This window comes from Pseudochaenichthys georgianus, chromosome 13, assembly GCF_902827115.2.
Source record: "Pseudochaenichthys georgianus chromosome 13, fPseGeo1.2, whole genome shotgun sequence".
NCBI classification, from domain to species: Eukaryota; Metazoa; Chordata; class Actinopteri; order Perciformes; family Channichthyidae; genus Pseudochaenichthys; species Pseudochaenichthys georgianus.
Genome location: NC_047515.1, coordinates 8,256,987 through 8,283,470, shown reverse-complemented (window position 1 = coordinate 8,283,470; position 26,484 = coordinate 8,256,987). Strand labels below are relative to the sequence as shown.

At 41.1% G+C, this 26,484-nt stretch overlaps 1 protein-coding gene across 2 annotated transcripts in view; it reads right to left on the bottom strand.

Moving 5' to 3' along the window:
* The window catches only part of bcas3 (BCAS3 microtubule associated cell migration factor), a 328,454-nt gene that overhangs the window by 279,552 nt on the left and 22,418 nt on the right, over positions 1-26,484 (bottom strand). For both annotated transcript variants that reach the window (XM_034097703.2, XM_071205327.1), the window contains exons 8-13: positions 17,708-17,815; positions 17,543-17,619; positions 14,700-14,776; positions 14,028-14,111; positions 10,855-11,025; positions 7,182-7,275 (exon numbers count right to left, since the gene is read on the bottom strand). In XM_034097703.2, coding sequence (XP_033953594.2) covers positions 7,182-7,275; positions 10,855-11,025; positions 14,028-14,111; positions 14,700-14,776; positions 17,543-17,619; positions 17,708-17,815 — 611 coding nt within the window. The remainder of the gene's footprint in view (positions 1-7,181; positions 7,276-10,854; positions 11,026-14,027; positions 14,112-14,699; positions 14,777-17,542; positions 17,620-17,707; positions 17,816-26,484) is intronic.

The window sequence follows — 26,484 nt, the reverse complement described above, 5'->3', positions numbered from 1 at the left end:
GTTTTCTATTTTATGCTCAACATTGCTTTTGTTTTGAGCATCGGTGTTAGAGTCATTTAAAGTGGAAATAAGCTCCTTTCTCCTTTGAACGAGCCGTTTCAAGCCTTCTTTGAACTTCAGGATCCATGCTACTGCAACTTTCAGTTTTCTCCAGCTGGAGAAATGCATGAGTAGCTTGCCTGTAGGATTTCCTGTGACTATAACTGTGTTGATAATAGTATTTCTTTTGACCTCTAAATCATCGCAGGAGAGAGAGATGGATTCCAGGGGAAACAGCGGCCAGTCCTTTTCTGACTTCCAGAGCATTTCTGGGCCATGGATCCATGATCTGTTCTCCATAAATGTGTCAGCCTTTTGTCCTCTAGAGGCGACATGAGCAGGATTGATCTTTGTGTTCACATAGTGCCATTGGGTTATCTCTGTGGACTCCCTGATGATGGAGATTCTGTTTGCAACAAATGTGTGAAACCTTGTGTGTTGGTTTGCAATGTATTTGAGCACAGATTGGCTATCAGTCAAAAACATAGAGCTTTCCAACTGTAGTTGCAACTCTGTTCTGAGTAATGTGTTCACTCTTGTAGCCAGCACTGCAGCAGCAAGCTCCATCCTGGGGATTGTGTTCTTCTTAAGAGGAGCTACTCTTGCCTTTCCCATCATGAATGCCATGTGAATGTTGTTATTGTGGTTCACCAGTCTCAAGTAGCTCCCTGTGCCGTACCCCTGCTCACTTGCATCCGAGAAATGGTGTAGTTGTGCTTGGATCTGTTGGCCAAAGTTATTGGGCTTGATGCACCTTTTTACTTTGAAGTCAGTAATCTTCTGAAGATCTAGCTTCCATGTAACCCACTGCTTAGAAAACTTCTCAGGTATTTTCTCATCCCAACCGTAGCTAGTGCTACACAGCTCTTGTAATAGCAACTTGGCAGGAAGAGTGAATGAGTGATATTCCTCTCCTTGTGTGTGGTTGTGGCTTGATACTGACATTGAATGTAAAATTGTCATTTTCCACACACCATTGCACTCCAAGTGCTCTCTCTGTTGGGAGTCGATCTCTGTCCAGGTTCAGCTCCTTCACTTCTTTAGCTCTGTCAGCTTCGGGAATTGAGGACAGCACCCTGCGACTGTTGCTTATCCATTTAGAGAAGTGGAAACCTCCCCTCTGACATGCAGCTGTGAGCTCTTTGGCCAGCAGGATAGCTTCTTCCTCTGGAGCAACAGACTTTAGGCAGTCATCCACATAGATGTTTTTCAGTATTGTGTCAATCACTTCAGGTCTGAAGTACTCCCTATTATCCATTGCTGTTCTTTTTAATGCGTAGCTAGCGCAGCTGGGTGATGAAACAGCGCCAAAGAAATGCACAGTCATGCGGTACTCAGAAGGGAGAAGGCTTGTGTCCCCACCAGAACACCACAAGCATCTTAAAAAGTCTGCATCTTTTTCGGGTACCTTGACTTGGTGAAACATCGCTTGGATGTCCCCCACCATTCCTATTGGCTCCTGGCGGAATCTGGTTAGTACTCCTAAAAGGCTGTTAGTTAGATCAGGACCCTGCAGCAGTTCTGAGTTTAAGGATGTGCCTTTGAATGATGCTCCACAGTCAAAGACCACTCTGAGTTTTCTTTTCTTGGGGTGGTAGACCCCATGATGAGGTATATACCAGACTGTACCCTCCTTTTGCTTCAGCTGCTCCTGTGGCACTTTTTCAGCATAACCTTTGTCAATGACATCACTGAGAAATCTGGTATATTCCTCATGAAATGATGCATTCCTACGAAGCTTTCTTTGCAGGCTGGAGAGGCGTTGCTCAGCAACGTGGCGATTATCTGGCATTAAAACATCATTCCTCCTGAAAGGTCATCTTAGACTGTAGTGTCCATCCACAATGTTTGATGAGTCTTTTGCTATTTGCATGAGTTGCTTGTCCTGATAGGCCTTTCACTGAAGTCTGTGGTGTATTGTGTGATCAGTAACTCCTGTAAATTGACCAAATAAATTCTGTTCACGGAGACGGTATTGCTGTCCTTTGCGATTCCTCCTCTCAACGGGCCATTGACCACCCATCCCAGTAAAGTCCTGCGTATGGGCCTTCTTATTGGCTATTAATAATTTATAGCGGTTCCATAACTTTGGGTGCATTGGTACCAATCAACATGCCGATTTCTGCATCAATGGTAGGGAGTTTAATTTGACTGAGGTATGGCCACTTTGATAGATCCTTTTGATTGGGAATGTTGTGTTTGGTGACAGGCATGATTTTCTGGGTGTAGATTTCTGGGAGAGGGGTGAACCTGTTACCATGTAGCTCACTCACTTCCAGTCCTGTGATGATATGACTGCTCACAGTCTTTTCTTGGCACATGGTGCAAAGAAGGATGTTTGTTTTCTTTCCTGACATCTTGGACCCTCCCAAAGCCCCTCCCCCCTCCTCACTTCTGTCAAACGACTTTGTTAACCACTTTGAAAAAAAGGTTGATGATATTCGCTCTTCTTTTTCTGACTCACCTTTACTCACCGCTGGGTCACCAGACCCTCCTTCCACCCGCACACTAACCTCCTTTTCCCCCTCTCTTGCCAAGTGAGGTTCTTACCCTCATTACCTCTGCCCGCCCTACCACCTGTCCTCTGGACCCTATCCCTTCAAACCTCCTTCAGACTATCGCTCCTGATATTCTACCGTTTCTCACCCATTTCATCAACACTTCTGTAACTTCTGGTCACTTTCCAAACAGTCTCAAGGAGCCAAGAGTAAACCCTCTCCTAAAGAAACCCACTCTCAACCCGTCAGATGTTATAAACTACAGGCCTGTCTCTCTCCTCCCGTTCCTGTCTAAAACACTTGAACGCGCTGTCTTTAAACAACTCTCCTGTTATCTCCATCAGAACAACCTTCTGGATCCGCACCAGTCTAGTTTCAAGGCAGGTCACTCCACATAAACTGCCCTCCTTGCTGTCACTGAGGAACTGCACACTGCTAAAGCAGCCTCCCTCTCCTCTGTCATCATCCTTTTGGACCTGTCTGCTGCATTCGACACGGTGAACCATCAGATCCTCCTTCGCACTCTCCAAGAACTTGGAGTTTCAGGCTCTGCACTTTCCCTCCTCACCTCATACCTCAAAGACCGTACCTACAGGGTAACTTGGAGAGGGTCCGAGTCCGACCCTTGTCAATTAACTACAGGGGTCCCTCAGGGCTCTGTTCTTGGTCCCCTCCTCTTCTCCCTGTACACAAACTCGCTCGGATCAGTCATTAGCCCGCATGGTTTTTCATACCACTGCTACGTTGACGACACCCAATTAATTCTGTCCTTTCCCCGCTCATAGACCCAGGTTGTCGCACGCATCTCTGCTTGTCTAGCTGACATCTCTCAGTGGATGTCCGCTCATCACCTCAAGCTCAACCTTGACAAAACTGAACTGCTTTTCCTTCCGGGAAAATATTGTCCCACTCTTGACCTGACTATCAACATCGGCACCTCTGTGGTTTCCCCGACTCAGACTGCAAGGAATTTGGGTGTGATCCTAGATAACAACCTGTCCTTCACTGCAAACATCGCTGCTACAACCTGTTGCTGCAGATACACGCTTTACAATATCAGGAAGATACGTCCCCAGCTGACACAGAAAGCGACGCAGGTTCTGGTCCAGGCTCTCGTCATCTCACGCCTAGACTACTGCAACTCCCTCCTGGCTGGTCTACCTGCATGTGCCATCCGACCTCTGCAGCTCATCCAGAATGCAGCGGCTCGTCTGGTCTTCAACCTTCCTAAATTTTCCCACACCACTCCGCTCCTCCGCTCCCTTCACTGGCTTCCGGTAACTGCTAGAATTCACTTCAAGACACTGGTACTTGCATACCATGCTGCGAATGGATCTGGCCCTTCCTACATCCAGGACATGATTAAACTGTACACCCCAGTGCGTGCACTACACTCTGCATCAGCCAAACGACTCGCTGCACCCTCGCTGCAAGGGGGACCCAAGTTCCCATCAGCAAAAACACGTGGGTTTGCTATCCTGGCTCCAAAATGGTGGAATGAGCTCCCATTGACATCAGGACAGCAGAAAGCCTGCACATCTTCCGGCGCAGACTGAAAACTCATCTCTTTCGACTCCACCTCGAGCGATAGAATTACTAACAAAGAACTGCTAACAGAGCACTTATATACTAATAAAGGACTGGCTTATCTATAGCCAGTTGAGTAGCACTTGAAATGTTTGGCTCTATGAAATCTGATGTACTTATATGATTCTGTTTTCTTCAAGGTTGTGTCTTCCTGGTCGAATGTACTTATTGTAAGTCGCTTTGGATAAAAGCGTCAGCTAAATGTAATGTAATGTAATGTTGAGCTAGTTCATGAGCTTGCTTGTGCAGAATGTAGCTGTACTTCCAGGGTCAAGGAATGCATACGTTTGAATAATTTGATTTCCTTTGTTAGTTTTTACTTTAACAGGCACAATAGATAACACACACACTCCTCTTCCACTTCACCGGCCCCAATATGCCCACATGCTTTTAGAATAGCCTTCTCTCCGGTCCTTGAGGTTGCAGACCTTTCACCTCTTTCCAATTGTCTTTCCTTTTCTTTTCCTATATGGAGCATAGTAGGGTGAGATTGGTTGCACACTTTACTTGTTAAGCGGTTATTGCAGTTTTTGCTCATGTGACCTGGTACAAGACAACCAAAACAGATTCCTCTTTCCTTTATGAAGCTTATCTTTTCTTTGTGCATTTTCTTTTTGAGTGAGAAACATGCATCCATTGTATGTCCACCTGAACAGTACAAACAGGAAGCTTTGGAGGTGCTGCTGTGAGGCTAGGGAGATGTGGACTGGCAGTCAATGTTTGTAATACTGGTGGCAAAGCTGCTGCTAGTGGATTTCGGCCTCTTATTAATACTTGCTTTGAAGCCCAGCTTTGCTGTGTTGACAGTTTGGTCCTGTATACAGCCAAAGACAGGGTCTGTTAATATCTTTACATGATGCTCAATGAACTTGACAAGGTCGCTGAATTTGACCTTGCTGTGCCGCCTTTCCATTAGCCAATGTCCAACAAAATCACTCCAATAGTGCTCCTTAATTAAGATATATGTCTTCCTTAACGGAATAGTTCCAATCCATCCAGTTCTTTCCACAATTTGTACACTTTTGAGACTTCTGAACTTTATTCACCCCTGTGGCGTTTCCTGGTTCGCGCAGTCTCCATTGTTCCTTTGTCTGGATGCCGCTGCTCCTTCACAACTTTCCCTCCGTTTTTTTTTATCCAAACGCAAGTTTTTAGACTGTAGTGATCACGATATCCATTTGTTTGTTGTCCTTTGTTTGTGATTCACTCGTGGGGCTGACCGACGAGTAGACGCGTGTAGTTTGAAAGAAAAAATATAAATGTCCAGATGCGATTGAACAATTAAATTATTCCAAAAAAGGCAAAAATAAATAAACGTTTTTAAACAAACTATTTGTGCTATGACGCTCCCAACCAGCAAGGTCTAAAAACTGTTTGCTTCAGTCAGCCACACCAGTAGGCTGCAGCACCTCTCTTTTTATGCTGCAGCATCTCGACCTGCAGAGTAACGCACTCAAATTAAATAATAAATAATATACACCACAGAATCTCAGGTTATGAGCTCTAAAAAGATGAGATACTATAATCTAAGGAAATGGCTCCTACAGATTCAAATATTGCTGATTCCAAACACACACATTAAGCAAGTTCCTAATGCATGTTACGCCTCTGCTTAACTCAACACTTTTGGTAATAGGTGCTTTTTTTGCCGGATTCTCAGCTGATCAGTGTAACAATGCTGCATGAAACAGCCATGACATCATCTTCAACGGCACACTCCCTAAATACTTTCACTGACAACTAAACAGCACTTTTAAATAGAGCTTGTAATACCATATAGAGAACATGTGTAATACACTAACTCACTGATAAAAGATTGGAATCAAGAATGATTTACTCTAAGTTAAAATGTTTAATCATTGTATGCTGTTTTGATGGTTTCTACTTGCACTGTTTTCTTTTTAAATGTTTCCTACGACATTTTTTTTTATTTTATTTTTTAAGTGCCTTTATTTTAGTAACAGCTATGAAAGGGGGAGGTATAAAGCATAAATGTTGAGTGGCACATTCCACAGCTGTTCATATCACAATCAGTTTTTTAAATGTTTAGCACTAGGTTTTTTCTTTTTTATTAAGCAAGGCTTTTTTGTAGATATCATGTTTACTTCCTGCTGAAAGGACTACCATGTCCTGTCTTAATTTGTCTGCAATATCATCCTGTTCCTTTTCATAAAGAGCTGCAGAGTTTAGCCATAAGTCTCGAAGGAGTTTTGGGGCTTGGAGGTCAAGGAGTGAGAGCCATCTCTCATCAGCTCCATTATTAACAGCACATACACACACAGCACAGAGCATAAAATACATGAACACACAAACACACACGCACACAAGCATACACACATACACACCAAAGGAGTAACAGGAACATTCACAAGCTCATTTATAGTTTTACAAGATAGCTTTTATTAAGGGAAATGTTAGAGTAAAATACTATGATGAGAGGTGAGTCTAAAATGTAAACATGAAAGCTGCCTTCAGACATTGATTCATGAACTTGTAGATTCCAACGGCATAAAGTAAAAAAAGAAAAGTCATCTTACTTTTGTGTTGTGTTGAATTAAGAAACCTAACCTTAAAGAGTCCCTATTAGGCTGTTGGGGGTTTACCCTTTCCTGTGGTGTGTTGTATATGTTTTTGTGTGCATGTAAATGGTTTACAAAGGCAACACATCTAAAAGTCCCTCTTCCACACTCTCCCCCCGTTCCTGAAACGCCTCCATTAGACTCCTTTGTTTACTTCCGTAACATAGTGACATAACTACAAATAGGAACCTGAAAATGATCAAAGGGCCCCTTTAAGGTTTGTGCAAAGGGATAAGTTGGGGAAACTCAGGCTAAATGCATGTTCATTGTGAATAATAGAGTATGAATACACCCAGATAACTACATGTGTGGGAGTTGGCGAGTTCAGGACCACTTAGGAGACTAGATAAAGACTCATGTGAATCAAACAAACATCGTTTTACACTTAAATGGAAGCGTAATTCCTCTCCTGCCTTGACTGAACTTGTAAAGAGTCCTTCCTCAGAAATAAATGTGTGCGTGTGTGTGAGTGTCTTACCGCTGGGGTTGAATTGCATGCAGGATATGGGTTTGTCATGAGCTGGGAAGTGAGCCACCACTCCCTCTCCGTCCGACTCCTCACTCACCAAGACCTGAAGTAAATACACACACACACACACGCAAAAACACACTGAAACTCTTTTTCAAACAATAAGAACATTCAACCCAAAATGGGACTTTCCCTTACCCAAGGACGTATCTTCACATTTGAGTTTATTCTGATATCACCACCACACTCGGCAGTGTTCTTTGACATCACCCTTTGGTGAAATAGCTGAAAGTTAAACTCCTTTCTGAATGAGTCATTGCCCTCTTGTGGATAGAAAATAATTTGCATATTACCTTTGTAAGAAACAAAGGCAAGACAAATACGCACTTTTTCCAAATATGTTTCTTTGTGCTGCATGAAAGGAATTAGGAATCATCAAAAGCTGAGCTATTTTTTGATTATTAATGCTTCATTAAGAGGCTGTACTAAAACCAGTGTGAACCGGGTAAAACAGAGACAAGAGTTTGGACAAATTCGATGTTCTCATGTGTGTATGTTGTGCCTGTTTCAGAGAAAGCATATACACAAGGTTAAACCTGGACCCAGTGTTGCATAAACAATGTTATGGAGGACGGCTGAGCATTTTAAATAGGAAAATAGACCAAACAAGAATGAGCCTCTTTAGGGCTTGGTCTCAGACAAGCAAGCAAGATAAAAAAGGAAGGAAGAAAGAACAGGACACTTTTATAACATTTCAGGTAGACAATACCAATACAATAGAGGGTCCACCAGAGAAACATCACGAATCGGAGAGTGTCTGTGCCTGTTTCAGCAATTTCTCACTGAACTGAGTTTTGTTCTTGTCCTGGTGCTAATTTGGTTAAACCAACTGCAAACCAACAAAACAACCTGTGTATGGATTTATTACAGCCGACAGCTGGTATATTAAGAAAACAGAAAAATGGCATATATATATATATATATATATATACAGAATATTATATATAAGCAGGGTGGTATGTTGCTGTTCAAAAAGGCCAATGACAGAAAACAGGTGGTGATTAAAAGTATGGTGAAAAATAATGATTATGTCGTACATATGCCTGGTTAATGTCTCATGATGTGTGTGTGGTTGCGTTTTGACCTCTTTGCGTTCTCTGTGCTGCTGCTACTGTAACACTTTCTACTCTTTCAGGTACTCTCCATGAACTATTATTTTTCAGTATAATCTTGCCCTAGCCTCGTACGTGAGCCTCTGACATACTCTTGGTTCTTGGTGTTGGCAGAAAAGATAGTTGGGGCCCGAGTTGAACCAATTTCAGGGGACGGTGAACCAGGGCTACTCAAGTGGAAACGCACATTTTTTTTCGCAATTGGCTACTGTAACAACTTTCTACTCTTTGCAGTACTCGCCATGACTTTTGATCTGTTAGGCTAAACTTGCCCAAGCCTTGGACGTGAGCTTCCGACATACGCTGCTCTTGGTTCTTGGTGTTGGCCAAGAAGATAGTTTAGGCCGGAGTTGATCTAATTTGTGGGGCTGATAACCAGGGCTACTCAAGTGGTAGCACCAAAGAGAATCAGAGTCGGCTAGGAACCGGCCCTGGAACCACCTAAATTGAAAACGGGTTATGATTCTGCTGTTACAAAATTGGCATTTTAAAGCCTGAAAGACATGAGAATAGCCTGGACTGCTACACTGACAGCAACCAATCTCTATTATATTCCTGCCTTTTACCATTTCTCCAACTATCACACCCCAACCTCAATCTTCATTCACTCTCCATTGCCAGCCCACCCTCTGATTCCTCTCCCTCTACTGTACATTTCTCTTCCGCTTGAAGCTTTTCCCTCCGTGCTAGCCAGGCCCAGTCAGTGTTTATGGCCAGTGTACGGTTACGGTGTGTCGGCTGCTGACAAAGTGCAGGCCTGCTTCTGAAGGCTTAGGTTCAGCTTATAAGACAACACACTCCATGACTACAGTGGGGCCACAGTCAATGTGTAAGAGAGAAGGAATAAGCAGTAAATGTGTGTGTGGTGACCACATCACTGACAAACTGTACTGTGTATGCTTACACACCTCATTAAAACACGACAGCTACTGCAGTGTGATTAATCATGGTAAAGTGGATACAAGCTTTTAGCATGTCTTTAGATGTTAAAACGAGATCCTGTTAAAGGTAACTGTGCTGGTTCTAAACATAACATGGGTTGGATCTATATTTTAGTGTGTAAACTTTCTGTATACTGGTATATGTACCTCGTTGGGTCTGTGCAGAAGGATGTTTAAGGGCCATACATCCAAATGGAGCTCACTCGCCTTTTTTGTAGATTACAGTTTACCACTTTGCAAAACAAATTGAGAAATAACCAGTATCAACCAATCTAAGAAAAATGTGTCATTAATATTTGATACTTTTATCAAACATTATGTCGAGAAAATACTTTTTTAATAAAAAAAAAAAATAGTATTAAGTTTATATTATAACTATTATGTTCTTAAAATGTTGGTAGCTTTTTGCCAAATTGGTCAAATGTCAATGGCATTAATATATAATGTTAATCCAAAGAGTTGAACATTTTGATTTCAAAGAACAAAGACTGGACCCTGTATACAACATCGTTTTAGGTAATTTAACCCTCCTCTATTCACTACTTGCAATTTTGAGGTGAAAAGTATATATACAGACCAACAGAGTGTTTACATGCAGCAAATATAAGTCACGCCTGTCATCAAGTTGTGCGGGTTTTGGTGAATGGACCCATTCACCTAAACCTAAGGGTCCAAGCCACAAAACCTTGGATTTCCTGTTTCAAATAAACCCGCAGTGGCCAAAGTCATGTTTACCAGGGTCACACATTACAACATCCAAGAGGCAAATAGCCAATACAACATTGGTGCCAATTTAGTTTTGGTTATGTGTGTGTTAGTTCCGAAAAAAACGGAAACCAACAAAGAAATATGTCAGTTTAATATAATATAAACATTTGTGTTTTATACTCATTTTGAATAAAAAGATTGTAATTTAAAGATTTTTTTTGCATTTTTTTTTTTTCCACAGAACCCAAGATCATTTTAATTGTTTAAACAACAGTAATTTGTTACTCAGGGTTGGTTTAGAAATCAATATATTTCAATCATAGCTTTTGTCTATATTATGTGTGTTTAGGTGTATCTTTATCTATATGTATATGAATCATCAATACTGGCTAATTTGTCTTCTTAACACAGATTTTATTTGATTATGTTCCCTTAGGGTGTTTCTAAAATATGGTTCATAAGACTGGGACAGATGTCAGGTCACAGTCCTGGACCTTTGAACACCAAAATCTAAACACCTGGTCCATGATTCTAAGTTGACGTCTGTGCGGAATATTGACAAATTCCCTGAAGGCGTTCCTGAAATATCGTATTCAAGAGAATGGGACAGACTGACGGAAAACCTGATCACATTAGGCCTCTGGACATCACTGTTGACATCACAGAGACAAAATGAAATACCAAATCTGGCAGTTGTACCTGATGTGGAAGAGACTTTTGATATAGTTCATTGGCCGTGTCAATATCGTGATAAAAATGTTGTATTTTTGACAGTACGAAATTATAAAGTGTCAATGACAATTCAACCAACAAAATCACGGTGAACAGTACCAGTATTATTAAATGATACACTTGACTGACCTGTCCTTCGCCGACACTATGTGTGTCGACGATGGTGACCACCCCTGGGTTGTGGGGGCTGCGGCGGATCACACTGTGAGGTGTGCCCTCCTCATCCGGAGTACCTGCTGGAATGGTGCCTGCCAACTGCGTGACAACTTTACCCACCATTGTCAGGCCTGTCTTTAAAGTCTGAAAGAAAAAAAAGAAAGTACAGAGGCTTAAAAACCTAACACCTAATGTCAAATATTAAATATTCGGAACACATGTTATACATTGCATTTTGGAGGTCACTTAGTTTGAAAGCTTTGGGTGCAATAAAAAATGAGCTGCCAAGTGAATGTGCAATCCTGTGTGTGTGTGTGTGTGTGTGTGTGTGTGTGTGTGTGTGTGTGTGTGTGTGTGTGTGTGTGTGTGTGTGTGTGTGTGTGTGTGTGTGTGTGTGTGTGTGTGTGTGTGTGTGTGTGTGTGTTAGTAAGGCTCCTCTGTGTCCGCTTAAGGCCCAGCCAGGGTGTCTGGCTCAAACACACCTCTGTGGCTCGATTGAGGGAAATGGATAGTGCTGCTTAAGTGGAGTCTATCTCACCTACTACACTGTCTTGTCTAATGGAGTCCAATGTGTGTGACCGTGTGTATGTGTGTGTGTAAGCGCCAAAGGGGCCCCGGAGAGCCTAATCAGGCATTCAGACCAGGCGGCCCTGTCAATACAGCATGGCGCCTTGCTTTTGTTGGGTCTGAGGATCACCCACTGTCTGTCTTTGCCACTTGGCCTGGCCTTTTCTGTTTGTGTGTGTGTGTGTGTGTGTGTGTGTGTGTGTGTGTGTGTGTGTGTGTGTGTGTGTGTGTGTGTGTGTGCGCGCGCGCGCGTGCGTGCGTGCGTGCGTGCGTGTGTGTGTGTGTGTAAAATGCAAGAGGAGCCATCAATTATTAAGTGAGACGTTTGGCTCCTAATTGATCAACACTAATGTGTTTTCTAATCACTGCAGTTGAGGAGTTCTTAGTGGTAGTCCAAACAGGGGCTATTGATCTTCCAGTGGAGGGGGGGGAAGGGTCTGGAGGCATTTCTTATTTGATGGCTGACAAAAACACATGAACAATCACACACACACAAACACACAGCTACGGCCTGAAGTCGCCATCTAAACAAATTACATTCCAATTTATGTGAAAGGTCTTTCTCTCTCGTACACCCAGGAGAGCCAGGCAACAGCATTGATGTGATACACAAATTAAAGAGAGCAAATTTAGAACAAGCAGTCCAACTGGCCGCACTCTCAATTGTATCTTTCTTATAAACAAAAGCCATTACTCTTTAATGCTACCCACCCCCCGTGTTTTCCTGTCTCTGGACGTCAGCACTAAGAGCCAGCGTGTCGCGCCAGAAGGAGATACCTTGTCATCCTTATTGAGATATATGGTCCTAAATGAGGAGAGGGTGGGCAAGCAGACTTACTGTCTGAATATAAATACCCCCCAACCATTGTCTACCGCTAACAATTAGACTAACCTGTTAGCAACACAGTGGTCTTCTTTATTACATTATTATATCACGGTATTCAGCTGACGTCTTTATCCAAGCAACTATACTTTAATACATTGCGCCACATTTTCACTGCATGACTTGCTCTTTTGGTAGCAGCTCCAAGCTGATATTAGAAGATGATGTTGACTAACTGTAGACCACTGATTGGCTAGAGAGAATCAACATCAGCATAACATATCTTGCTCAAACCCACCATGTTTCAATAGCCAAGCTACTGTCAATAGCCATAGCCGACTATTCACTAACACTTTTGAAAATGTCAATCTGTAAAACTAAGTCGTACGCTTAGCCATACAGTTAACAAAGTTCAGACTGTTCCCAGATTGGTTGCCAATATTCAGCCAATGTAGCGTTGAAAATGCTATAACCAAAGTTATACCCAGGCGTCACTAGGGCCATTAGCTGAGAATCACGCCTATATCCATTGTGGAAAATGAAACTGAGAACAGGGCCCGGTACTAAAAGTGAGTTGATTCGAGCCGAAACCATGCAATGGGAATGCGGCATAAGAGTCACTCCCGTGTTGAGATGAGTGAAACAAGACCATTGGAGGGAAACAGATTCCACTGGGAAACACAGATAGGCAGGTTGATGAAGTGTCTCATAAGCTCGGCACTAGTCAGCCAGACGGGCCAGGTGGATCCAATCTCAGCACATTTACAGATGGCGTGGGCGGAGCTAGAAATCCTGTATTATGTGCTGTTTTATCTGCACAAAGGCTTTTAAGACGGACCAAAGGACCTGTAGACAGATTATAGCCACAGTCTGAACATATACACTTATTTTCAAACATTTAAGATTAAAGCAAACCAGTTAGAAGACAGTTGTTCTGACTTTCTTAAGGATACATTTCAATGAAGATGGATTAGCAGTAAAAAAAACATTGTAGGTTTCTTTTAGTGTCGAATTGTAGTATAACAAGTGTGTGTTTTGCTTCCAACTCCATGTTTTCCCTGAAATTGTATACGATATCCAGGGAAAATGCCAACATTTTGAATGTAAATGGCGATGACAAGGGTTAGGAACATGTTGTGGTTGCTTCAGTTTTTTTTATTTCCATATGCAGAACAATTATATTGAAGCATGCGTTGGCAGTGAAATCCTTGTTCTCAGGTTTTCAACAACAATGCTCTTTCAAAAATTATCAAAAAACGTGGTAAAATGAGAATCGAGTAGATCAAATGTAGGGAATGGCAACAATTAGAGAAAAATAAATCAAGTTCATATCTTTTAAGAAAGATGGGAACAATTAGTGATATATAAAAGACAAAACGTTATTAATGACCGTTAATTAAATCCATTATTTGTAAGATATAACATTAAATATATTTTTAATCAGTTTTCTTTTTTTTCTGTTTCTGTCTTTTATTCTCTTTTTCTGATTCATGGATTGTTAATTAGTTATTTCACGTATTTTAGTTTTTACTGTATCTCATTGTGTTATGTATAAACTGTTACCAAATACTAAAATGCTAATTAAAAAAAAAGAAAATCCAAGATATAAACATGAAACTGCCCCGAAGTTACATTTTAAAATATGTAATTTAATTAGAATACATTACAAAATAATAAAAAATATTTGATTTATTTTTTAAGACTTGTGTACCTGTGTGCTGAAATGAAACGGGTCTCTGTATGTATTGATACTCACTTTAGCAGCATTGATAACTGTAGCTGTATAGGACTGTGCATTGTCACCGCACGCTCCTCCACGGGACTGGTGACACCGGATCAACTGCAAAAGAATCGAACAATTTACAGACTAATACAAGATAAATAGAATAAGTCTACCAAAAATGTAAGAAAATAAAAAATGTGGGCAAATTAACTCAGGAAATTGGGTTTGCTTTAAAAGAAACATTACCCAACCAAAAAATCTGAACTGATTTAATTTAATATCGCTGAAGTGGCTCCATACCAGTATTACTCTGACTGCTCCAAAAACTGGATTTGTCATTTCTGGAAATCCTTAGGCAGTCACACAAACGGTGGCCCCTGCTGTCAATTACTTGAGTGGGCCAGCACCAAAACACTATTATGCATTCTCTGTATTACAGACTGTGCACTAAGGCATTCTAGTTGTTGTAAGTACTTAACAATCCCATTATGCGGAAGAGATCAGGACTCCTTTGTATCTGTTGATTTTCAAAATGTTATCATCTCTCATGGACTCTTTTTGGAATGAGTTGTTTATCCACACAGATTAGAGAGGCAGATAAAATGCATTTTTTGGATTGTAAATATGTCGCATTTCTGATAAGGCACTTCCACAGTGCGTGTGTGTGCGCGTGCGTGTGCGTGTGTGTGTGTGTGTTTAGATTACCTTATTTTCAGCGTAGGCTAGCCAGCGGCTTCCCAAAGCTATTGGATTTATGCTGGGGCCTGGGCAGGGGTAGCAGCCTGAAAAGACACAAAGATTGACATTGTCGTACTACAAGGGGAACCAATGCATAATACAGAATTACATTTTAGTAAATAAACACATGACGTTTGGAAGAACACATTAATGTTGTGTGTGTGTATGTATGTATGTATGTATGTATGTATGTATGTATGTATGTATGTATGTATGTATGTATGTATGTATGTATGTATGTATGTGTGTGTGTGTGTGTGTGTGTGTATGAAAGTGGAGGGGTGACGTGTCAGTGGTATTGTGTGTTTGAACAGCATGACCTAATGGAGACTGTGGTACCCAATAAATTGAGGATGGCTCCTCTGCTAAAAGACTAACACAATAATCCCTGTGGACACACACACACACACACACACACACACACACACACACACACACACACACACACACACACACACACACACACACACACACACACACACACACACACACACACACACACACACACACACACACACACACACACACACACACACACACACACACACACACACACACACACACACACACACACACACACACACACACACACACACACACACACACACACACACACACACACACACACACACACACAGATAACATGTGTGTGTGTGTGTGTGTGTGTGTGTGTGTGTGTGTGTGTGTGTGTGTGTGTGTGTGTGTGTGTGTGTGTGTGTGTGTGTGTGTGTGTGTGTGTGTGTGTGTGTGTGTGTGTGTGTGTGCGTGTGTGCCAACATAAATATAAATAGCAACAAATAATCCTAACATTATTGTTTAAAATAAAATATCTTATTTCAATGCAAGCAGATAAAGACAGGGCTGATTGCTCCCACTGTGACGACAACACACAGACACGAATATCTAATGTGAGTGTGTGGAGGTGTGGGGAAAATGGTTTGCTGGTAATTACTGTGCTCTGGGAGCAGATGAGGTAGAGTCAGCAATTTAGCACGCTGTGTTGGGAAAGGGTTCGGTTGGGGAAAAGTGTGTTGAGGTTAGCCACAAGGACTGCTGCTAACGCCAAAGAAGCCTTTTGTGCCTCTCCAAGGCCGAGGGGAGCACAGGCGGTGAGATAACGTGTTTCACATCCTGGAAGGAGAGCAGGGGGATAAGCGGGAAGAAGAAACAGACATGATGGGTGGACTCAAAAGAAAAAGAAAGGGACAGCTCACACACACCACAGGATAAGCCTTGTGTGCTCGGAACAACAGGACTTGTCCACCATCAAATCCCTGGAGGAAAAACAGACAGGAATGGCTGATCAAAGTACCTTTTGTGTACTGCTTTTACGGGTCAAACAGACCAAACAACGTTATGGAGAGGAGGCCCCTGCATTCAGAAGCGATTAATAACTATTGAGCATGTTTGGTTTCCTGTGGCTCAGACACTGATAAGGAAGGCAGGCAGACAAAGAGGAGACACATTAAAGGCAGCCAGTAAGGTCAGTTTACTACAGTCAATGACTTAAGTGGACGGCAATGGCCTTGTAATACAGTCTGGCCTTTCCTTCGCAGCCTCCTCGAGCGGACATGGCAGGGACAGCCAGGAAGATGCAAGAGCTGTGTTGTAAGCTGTTTCGAGTTTCAATGGAGGACCTCACATCTTGTTTTGATAAAAGCAGTTGAGTCACCAGGCAAAGCTTTAAAGAACCACACTGCAGTGGGCTGGTTACATTATAAGCAAGTTCAAGGCAAATCACAGATCATGTTGAGTAATGCTGGTATTGATTGGCGTCGTTTGCTTTTCGCTACTTTATACAGTACAGGACACTGGGGTGCAATGTGGACCAACATTCGACAAACATACACTTCTATTAGCACTACAATTAGGGATGTCCCGATCACCTTTTTTTGCTCCCGATCCGATTCCGATCATTTGATTTTGAGAATCTGCCGATACCGATTTTTCCCGATCCGATCTTTATGCAATGCATTAAGAGAGAAAAAAAAGGTAACAGATAACAGCTGGTCATCCAACGCGATGAATTCAGCTATCTTGGCTGTTATTTGTTTGGCCTTTTCACTGTTCTGGGGCAGTTTCTCTTTCCTTTTAAAAGTCTCTGAAAGTGCCGGTTGTCTCAGTGCCGTTACCCGAGTGGCCGCTGTGTACTCGTCGTGTTGTTGTTGGTGTTTGTTTCTCAGGTAGCGTATTAGATTGGTCGTGTTGAACGTAGCTCTGTTCTTTCCACCACGCGGAACCAAACTCCTGACATTTTCTCTGTCCCGACTCCCGAGTCACCAGCTGAACGTAGCCTCTCGTTAGCTTACTGCTACTATTAGACACTGCGCCCACTCTGTTGCCAGATTTCAGAGAAATAAGCAACCAGGTCTATGAAAACAAGCCCAAAAGAAGCAACACATACATGATGTTGTGTAATTTTAAACCAAAACTATGTCCTCAGGATGACTTTAAGACGTGGACATGGTCATTTTTGTTTTGTAACATTAAATAAAATACAAATATTTTATAAAAAAAAAAAAAAAAAAAATCCCGATCCCCGATTTTTTTCTCTCGATTCCGATCTTTTGAAAATCATCGGATCGGGACATCTCTACTGTAACTACGATAATATTTTACATGTGATGACATTGTGACGGTTCCTGGGTATACAATTCACCATTGGGGTGTGGTTGAACATCCGCAGACACAAAAACGTTCCTCAAAAACGAAATTACTTTTTTAAAATGATGCTTCTAAACGTTGGTTAGCATAGAACACTTCTATATAGTTGGATATAAAAACACTTGAAGTTAAAACGAATGTCTTACTTGTTACAAAGAACTTCTTCGTGAAGGTGCAGCTGTCAAAGGCAGCAATCTTCTCTTGTAGGCTCACAACAAGAATACTTAAAATAGAAGAAATATTCAATTAGTACAAAGAAAAAAACAAGCTGATTTAAAATGTCAGGGTATTGATTTAACAATCAGACGTACTGTTTGTTGCAGTTGAGATCATAGATGGGCGTCTTGAACTGAATTGATTTGACCATTTCCCCCGTCCGTAGAGAATACAGGTCAACGCAACAGTAGGGAGGGCTTGTCCTGAAAAACAAACAAAATGCTTAAGTCGGTCTCGGAATAATTGACTTCGTCCGGTTAATAAAGGGATACAAGGCAGGATAAATACACTAGTGATGAAAGATAACCGGCACACAATGACCCTAATTTTCTTTTCATCGTATCATACACTTCCAAACAAAAATTACATGTGTGACTATCTTTCTATCAATAATACATTTCTACCATATCAGGCGACACATCAGATTAAAATAGAACTCCCATCACTGCAAGCTTGACTTGTATTTTTATATAAATGTCTGTCTGTTGTTATATAGGGTTGGATATGCTCAGATCAGAGCCTTGTAGTTGAAGGGGAAAAATGCCCTATTTTCGATTATCTGGAAATTGAAATTTGAATTGTTGTTTGCATAGAATACTACTATATTGTTAGATACAAAGGCAATACTTTGTAATCTCTGGGACAACAATAATTGTATTGTGTAAATAAGAGAATGTTGATCTACAAATGAAATGAAAAAACAATCAAAATGTATTGTTAAAATATGATTTAAAGCCTTTCCTCTTTATGGTGAGTCCATTCATAAATGTGCGCGAAAGGGCAGTTTGAGAATAGATATCAGAGTATAACAGAGCTGCTTTTGCATTCTAATTTAAAGGTCCCCTATTATACTTAATCCCCTCTGTTTCAGCCCTGTTTCCAAAGTGCTGATTCTCTGTCTGTTACTTAAGATGAAAATAAGGAGCCCCTCCCCACGCCCCTCTGAGAGACATTTGGTTAAAAAGAACACAATGGTGCTCTAGGAGGAGATTCAGGTGATAAGGTGGGGGGGGGGAGGGGGGGGGGTTACCTTGGTTGCTGATTGGCTAATGGTTACTCAAGCCACAACATCGTTATGACCTCATAAAGTGGCCAAAATCTGATCAGCTCATTTTCAGACAGGTTTTTGTAGAAATGGATCAGGACAAAAAGTGAGCATTTTTTTTCCCTGAAACGTGTTTGAAGTGTTCCAATGGGAAAAGCTCTGAATAATGAACCTTTAGCTCAAATAGAAATGTTTTAAGAATAGCTCAATCATAAATGTGTCTTGCAAAAAGCTAACATTTTCCTAACATTCACAAACAGTATTTTTGCAGCCTTTGTGCAGTAACTCTGAAGACCCTCTAGGGGCCACGGGACCCCTGTTGAGGACCCATGTGATAGATTAACCAGCCTTTCCAAAGTTTGTTTCCTCTTCCTTCCACCCCTAAAGTCTTCCAAACTTTTCCATGATGTTTCTACGGGGTCTGTAATTTATCATCCAATGTCTTCCAGTCCTTTTTTAATGAGAGTTTAGTAATTTACTAAAGCCCCATATTAACAAAATGCTCTTTTTCATGGCTTTTAAACATTATTTGTATGTCATATTCAGGTTCCAGATATCAGTAGAAACACCTCCAGCTAGATGATGCCCCTGAGAGAAGCTGCTGGATCACTCCTGTCCACCATGTTGTTCCTCACCATCATACACATCTCAAGCAAAGTACGCCTCTTGTTCTGTTGTTGGCATCGACTTGACCAACAGAAGTCATATTGGACGGCAGCATAACTGAGTGAGCCCTCAAAATGCTAGGAATGTGAATGTATATGTATGTGTGTGTGTGTCTCCCTTTATTTCTTCGAATGTTAACTGGATAATATAAAATAGGTTCCATAGAAAAAAGTTTTGATGAATTTTTCGTCCTCGTGCTTAACGTCTCAGTCAACATTGCAAAGGTCCCCGAGCTGCGAGCACAGCTACCATTATCAATCAGGAGTACAGACATTAAGATTAATACAAACATTTCAGCCGACGATAATTTACTTTCAGGAGGCTGTATCATCGATTTCCGCATTATCAGTGTCCGATCAATCTAATTCTAAGCTCTATCCCGAACAATGGGCCTCTGGAATTGATTCAAAGCGACCATGATAACGCACTATTATAGAATCAAAATGGCACAGGGTTCAATTGTTTTGCTTTTGCAGTATTTTAAAAAATGACCCAGTTCTAATGGAGGCAATACAAGGTCAGATGTAATACGATTTCCTGATGCCGGAGACGTTGGGGCGTAGGTTGAAAGCAAGGCTAAATCACAATTATCATTATGGATCATGGAGGGATGTCAGTCCTTGCACATGTTAAGGTGACGCCGAGCACCATTTCCCAGCTCAGTAACAGCCCTATTATGATGGCCCTATTAGATCAATGTGTCAATTACTATTGTTCAAATTGGCCCTTGGATCTGAAAGGATACAAAATCAGGGAGTTGGTGGAAAGGAGGCTTGGCTCATTTACTTCCTCTGATAGGACAAGCAGCTACTCTAGAAATTAAGGAAGTAATGGATTGTCCCCGCCAGATACACAAAAAGCTAAAATGATAGAAGGACATTGTCCCAGAGGGGGAAAAAAAGATTCTTCTATTAGGTTCAGCTGTTCTTTTGTTAAATGGACAGAAGACACAGCAATGTCCTCATAATGATAGTGTGTAATACTCCTATTAGAATGTTTTAAATACTGTGTAACAATTTGAACACTTAACACTTTGAGGGGTATTGGCTTTGACTCATTAGTCATTAGCAATTATCAGTGGTACCTAAACCTAGAAGGGATCCCTTAAGGACCTGCTGAGGACACACCAAGGGAGGTAGAGTCTACAGATTGCTCCATCTGTCCATGCATAGGACCTATACACAAATGCACAAACACATGGTTTTAAGACACCTCAGCAGGGCCCACCATTTGAACTGGCACTTCACTAGGGAACAAGTCCACACCGTACTTTCTGTCCGATTGGTACTTGAACCGGCGGCAACTCTTCAATTCCCAAGTTAAGTCCCCACAGACTGAGCTCCTTTTTTTAATTCAAACCACCTGAACAAGAAACTTAACATGTTGTATGCCTAGAAACAGAAAACACAAATGGGTATGCTTTGAGGAACAGGATCAGCTGATAGATTGCGGAGGCGATGTTGACAGCAAAAACACAGTTGTGCCTATTCTTTTTTTAAAGAGCAACAGCCGATGATGTAACATAACTTCATCACTCAGTGACAGACATTCATATGGCTGGCCCCCACTCTTCTGCCCTCCAGGGGAAATGAGCGAGTAGGACCCAGGTTGCATGCAATGGTGAGTGTGAGCTATACAGAAACCGCCATTGCTTTACAGGAGAAATTGGTTATGAGAAACAACATCAAACTATCAATTTAGTATATAGTATAATATATAATATATCGATATTGGCTACTACAAAAATACACAATACTGCCCATTCCTATATTTGATCACTTGCAACTCTAGTATTGGGTATGTCTTTTGTATCTGTTTTTCTGTCAAACAATGATTACCATTTTCACCACCATTTCAGCATCATTCTTCTGAGCAAGTAAAACAGTTTTGTTTTTTTAAATCTGTCTCCGGGAGACCATGAAGATCAATACTTAATTTAAGCCAATCCATCCAACAGATAATAAGTGATTTTGTCCCAAAAATGTAAATATCGATTAGACATGGATTAGATACGTTTGTGCATAAAATATGCGGCAATCTAATGTTTGTTGAGATATTCAGTATGAACAAAAGTGGTGGACTGACCAACGGATAAGCCATAGTATGTAGTACGGCGTCAAAAAGGGCTCTGAATTAGAATTTTTCACATTTTAAATTCCTCAGTATAAAGCTACCAGAAGGAACAACTGCTGAAGCCATTTACATTTGGATTGGCCTTACAGTAAACCCGGTCTTTTGGCCCTGTACCAAATTTGGACAAACTCCAAACAACACAAAGTTTAATGTGAGTTTTACAACCATGTGTACGTATTCATTTTAGATATGCAGCTGTTTAAAATGTCCATTAAAGACCATTATGGAGGGCAAATGTCTTATTATTATGCCATTATCATGAATCTAGTCTGTGTATTTCTTCCTAGATACAACATGTTGACATCTGTTATTTTAATTTCCACATCCATGCTGTACTTATTCCGTAGAGTACTTTCCCTCTGGAGAACCTGCAAACATCATTTTATGAATGTGAACTTAACCAAGGGATCGAAACCACAATATTTCATGTGGCTGAGGAAAGGGTAGATGGAAGCCTGAGGAGGAACTAAAAAGCAAGCAAATAAATTCATTTACAAGTTATGGACGTCATCACATTTCCGACTGCAAAGTTTTACAATCTTCCCTAATATGAATGACAATTACACGCTGTGCAAATGCTAAACAAATACAAGTTGGTTTGGAAGATATACGCTAGCTCTGCACACTGCTGAGGAATGGTATTTCAACTGATGGGAGCTTTTAAATACTCAAGCCAGACATTTAAGACTACTGAAGTTTACATGTTATAGGCCTGCGGTTCTTCTTCTCAGTTCTCCCTAGAATCGTATTCATGGCAGAAATAAAAAACACTGCATTAACAAATGAAGCCTGCAGTGCCATCAAACTTTGTACAATCTTTAAATATTATATTTTATACCATTAACTTTATTAGAACATGGAGTTGTCTCCGTTGTCATGGCATCATGTATTATCTTCCCATTTGGATGCTTCCTTTGCGTTTTAAGGACCTGCCATTTACTACTTCTGTGCATCTATAACTCCATGGCAACTGGGAAAGAAACACTGTATTGCAATATTAATTTGCTTCATCTTCTTGGTGTTTATTTTGGTTTTCTTCTCACTTCAAACACAGCCCCCCCATTACAAAACAAACACTGGCCACTTCAGAACCCGATAGGTTCCTGGAGGAAGCCATAATAATTGTGGCAAGCTGGAGGCATTAATACGAATGTAATTAGGGGTAAAAAGTTCAGCTCCGGCTCCAAGTCTGCAGCGCTGGAAGAAAGACATGTCCCTGCCGTTTATTACTGAACACACAGTCCAATGGCCACTACACGGCGTCCTGCTTGTGTGAATGCATGTTTCTGTTAATGAAGAAAAGCATTACACTCGATATAAAAGTAAAGAAAATGCAAACAAAACCATTACATCTGACTGTACTGGCTGAAAAACAGGAAAGACGAGAAGTACAAAAAAGTACAACTTTAGTGACTACTACCCAACAATAAATAGTATAACCAAAGAACAAATTCAACATTAGGATTGATGTATATTCAGTCATTAAATCCATCTTATTCCTTCTTTCTGTGTCAGCAGAGAAGTGGATATTAATATTCATAACCCAAACCATAGTTTGTATCGGAACCAATTGTATCAAGTTTTGCCTTGTGTGCCAATTGCTGTTTAAATGACAGTAAGTGGAAGCACTTGGCCGAAGAAACATCTGCTCAAAATGGATTGATTTATTCTGCTTTGATATCTTTAAGCTGTATCTATAAAAGTGACACGTTCCCTTTGCCGTTAAAGTTTGTGCATGAGGATGCAGCCTTGATGATGGCTTGATGACAGCTTTAAGCCCTTTAAGCCCCATACATATGTATGTGTAATAATGCAAATTACCTTTACATTATTAAGGCGCAGGCTTTGATAACACCATTTAAATGTACACACTATCATAGTTTACTGGCTCAGATGATTGGCAGGGAGCAAGGTAAAAACTAAGCCAGATCAGGGAACATATCTATGGAAAGCCTCACGATACCTTCAATTAATCATCTTACTTAACATGGGGATTGAAAACCCTCGTGCCTCAGAGGAAGACTTCCTCAATTGACTTCTACCAGCAGACGATTGATTGCTTTACTTTCACCGATTAAGTAAAATTTAGGATGACTTTTTGTAGTTTCCCCATGAATGGAGGTTGTTTTCCATGATTTCACATTGAGTGCTGGGGAAATTAATGAATATGAGCATTTTCTCGGCATCTTTGACTGACCCAAAATATGGTCACTTCCCTGGAACGTATTAGGCAGCAAGGTGCTTGATTGAGGGCATGGTTTTCATTTGCACACTAAAAGGATTAGTAAAAAACAGATTGTGCAGCCATGCTAGCCGCAGTGTGAGGCCAAGTCAGTAAGTCTATGCCCCATTAACATCTGCAATTACATGTCTAATCCATCCTATAGTTCTTAAAACATTTAATTCCAAACCAACAATGTTGGCTGGAGGCTGAAAAGGGTGCGGTCTCTCCACAGTCAAAAAAGAAATGCAACCAGTTATAAGCTCATAGCCATCAAAGTATTGCTCCTCCCAAAAAATGCATCTGCCTGAACATCATTTGTGGCAACTCCAAACTGTTCGGTCAACTCTGGAAGTCTCCTCGAAGTGATTTCCTAATGTGTACCCCAGCACCCAAAAGAAGGACCTAAAACGATCTTTGGCATTTTAGGACGGATTTCTACTCTTGGACGCTAGATAAATATTAGCCGCTCAAAGAACCACCGGTGTTTCTTCACCAAGCCAATGCTCCTTCTTCTTTCATCATTCAAAGAAACTACCCGGCGGGTACTTCTATATATTTAAAGGGAAAGTTTAAACTAAAATTACATATTAATTGCTTTGACCGCAGAGGCCTAGTTTAGGGAACAGGGTTTTGGTAAAGGTTTGAAAAGTCGCTACTAATCATTCAGCTTGAAAGGTGTGTTTACATAAACTGCTTCCAGCAATACGGAGTTTAATCTGACTTCCGATTTGAAGAGGGAAAACTGGCAGGACGGAACGTATTTTCGACAGACATTAAACAGACATGGAAGTGAAAATAAACGCTCCGGAGTGAAGCCTGAGCCTTTAAGTTCTGCCTGTGCCCTGAACAAGTGTGTGTGCATGTGTGCATGTGTGCATGAGTGCATGTGTGGGGCAATGAAACAAGGGGGAAGTGGAAGGCCAGATTACAGTCACTCTCACTTCCATGTAGGAGCATGGAGTCCAGGAACAATCAGTCTGTTCATTCATATATTAACTTTCTCACTAAAATCAAAGAACATTACTTTCTATTTGAAATGATTACAAAATAGTGCAGTAAAAAATATTTTGCTAGTCTAAAAAAAGTGTTGGTGTGCAATAAATAAATGGTAGCATCTACCCTACAAACACAGTTGGCTTGGATAACATGACTGTGTGTGTGTTTGTGTGTGTATGAGTGTGTGTGTGTGTGTCTGCGTGGTCATAATGTGACAGCGAAGAACATCATAAAATGATAGTGGATAAAAGGATGAAGAGGATAAAAAGCATCACTTCCCCAGATCCCCTTAATCTGGTGGCTCGTTTTTTTACAAAGGCTTCATGATTTCCATTTAATAAACAGAAGACGGACACATCCTGTCAGGGAAATGCACTGAAACAAAAGGGCTTAGTGCCATAATGGGCTTTAGCCATCAAAAGTGTTTGTGTGTGTGTGTGTGTGTGTGTGTGTGTGTGTGTGTGTGTGTGTGTGTGTGTGTGTGTGTGTGTGTGTGTGTGTGTGTGTGTGTGCACGTGCGTGCGTGCGTGTGTGTGTGTGCGTGCGTGTGTGTCATTTTCTGCTTGCAACCATGTAATTAATAGTCTGTGTATTTCATATCAGGACTAAGCTGGAATTTAGGTTTTCCAAAATATAAAGTGATGTTTTTTCGCACATGTATATTTGATTTACATGTAATTTACACTATAAACAATTATAGCGAACAGAAATAATATATCTGCCTGGAGTACTGGATCATGAAGGTACACATGGCCTGATGATCAGAGCTTTTCCGTAAGTGTTTGGAGTAAAGTTGCCAATTTCCGAAGAAAGGCTATTGGGCAAAGCTAGTCTGGAGTTCCCCTATTAGGTGGCCTTTTTCCTTTGGGTAGGTCATACTTTTTGATTGCATTGTGTTGACATGTTCAGTGTACATTTCTTAGGAAAAGTGTTTCTGTCTGTCCATAAGATTGTTTGGGTGGCCTGGTTGCAGGTTGTAACCCACTGATTTATAGTGCAAACGTATCCAATACAGGCCATATGAATACTATTGGTGGATTCTTAATTTAAAGCCTTGCACCTTAAAAAAAGATTAGTATGTGGTTTAGCTGAATGCTGGATACTTATTGGTCGATTTGAAAATCAAACAGTCTGCTATTTTTTGCTAGCAGAATGCTGCTAAGAATAGCAGACCGTTGCTAAGGACGCTCAGATCAAAGGACTGTGTGCAGTCATAGCAATCCACAGGAAAGTCTGGTCAATGTAACTTCAGTTGTTGACAAACCTCCATCAGAAAGCACAATGGAATACTTTTTGAATATTTATTTGTATATTGGTTGAGAGCACAAAACATTGGATTCATCATGGCTAGACTGACCCAAGTAAAGAAAAGGAAAAGAAAACAAGAACAGCGCAAGAGACACCCTGTTGGTGTTCTTTTTTCAATAATGACTGCAAATGATCCCTTACATGTGGTGGAGTGCGTGACTCCTGCCAAAGAGTACGAGACAGGGATGGCGGTGGTGATGGAACAAATACAATCACAGTGAATGTCCAAATCTCCGAAGAAAAAACAAAAAGAGTATCTACGAAATCAACAGTGACCATGAGAATATCCGTCTGTATAACCAGAAGCAAAGAAATTGCACTTACAGTACTACTACTGCAGTGAAAGAGGACTATATTGGTCAAAGATAATGGACCACATCCTCTAAGCATCTGGAGAAGTTGTGAAGGAGTAGCTGGAGGTTGGACATGTCACTGACAGTACCCAAACTCTGTAGGAACAAAGCATACTTATTCATCCCTGAACTTTTGCCCCAGAAGTG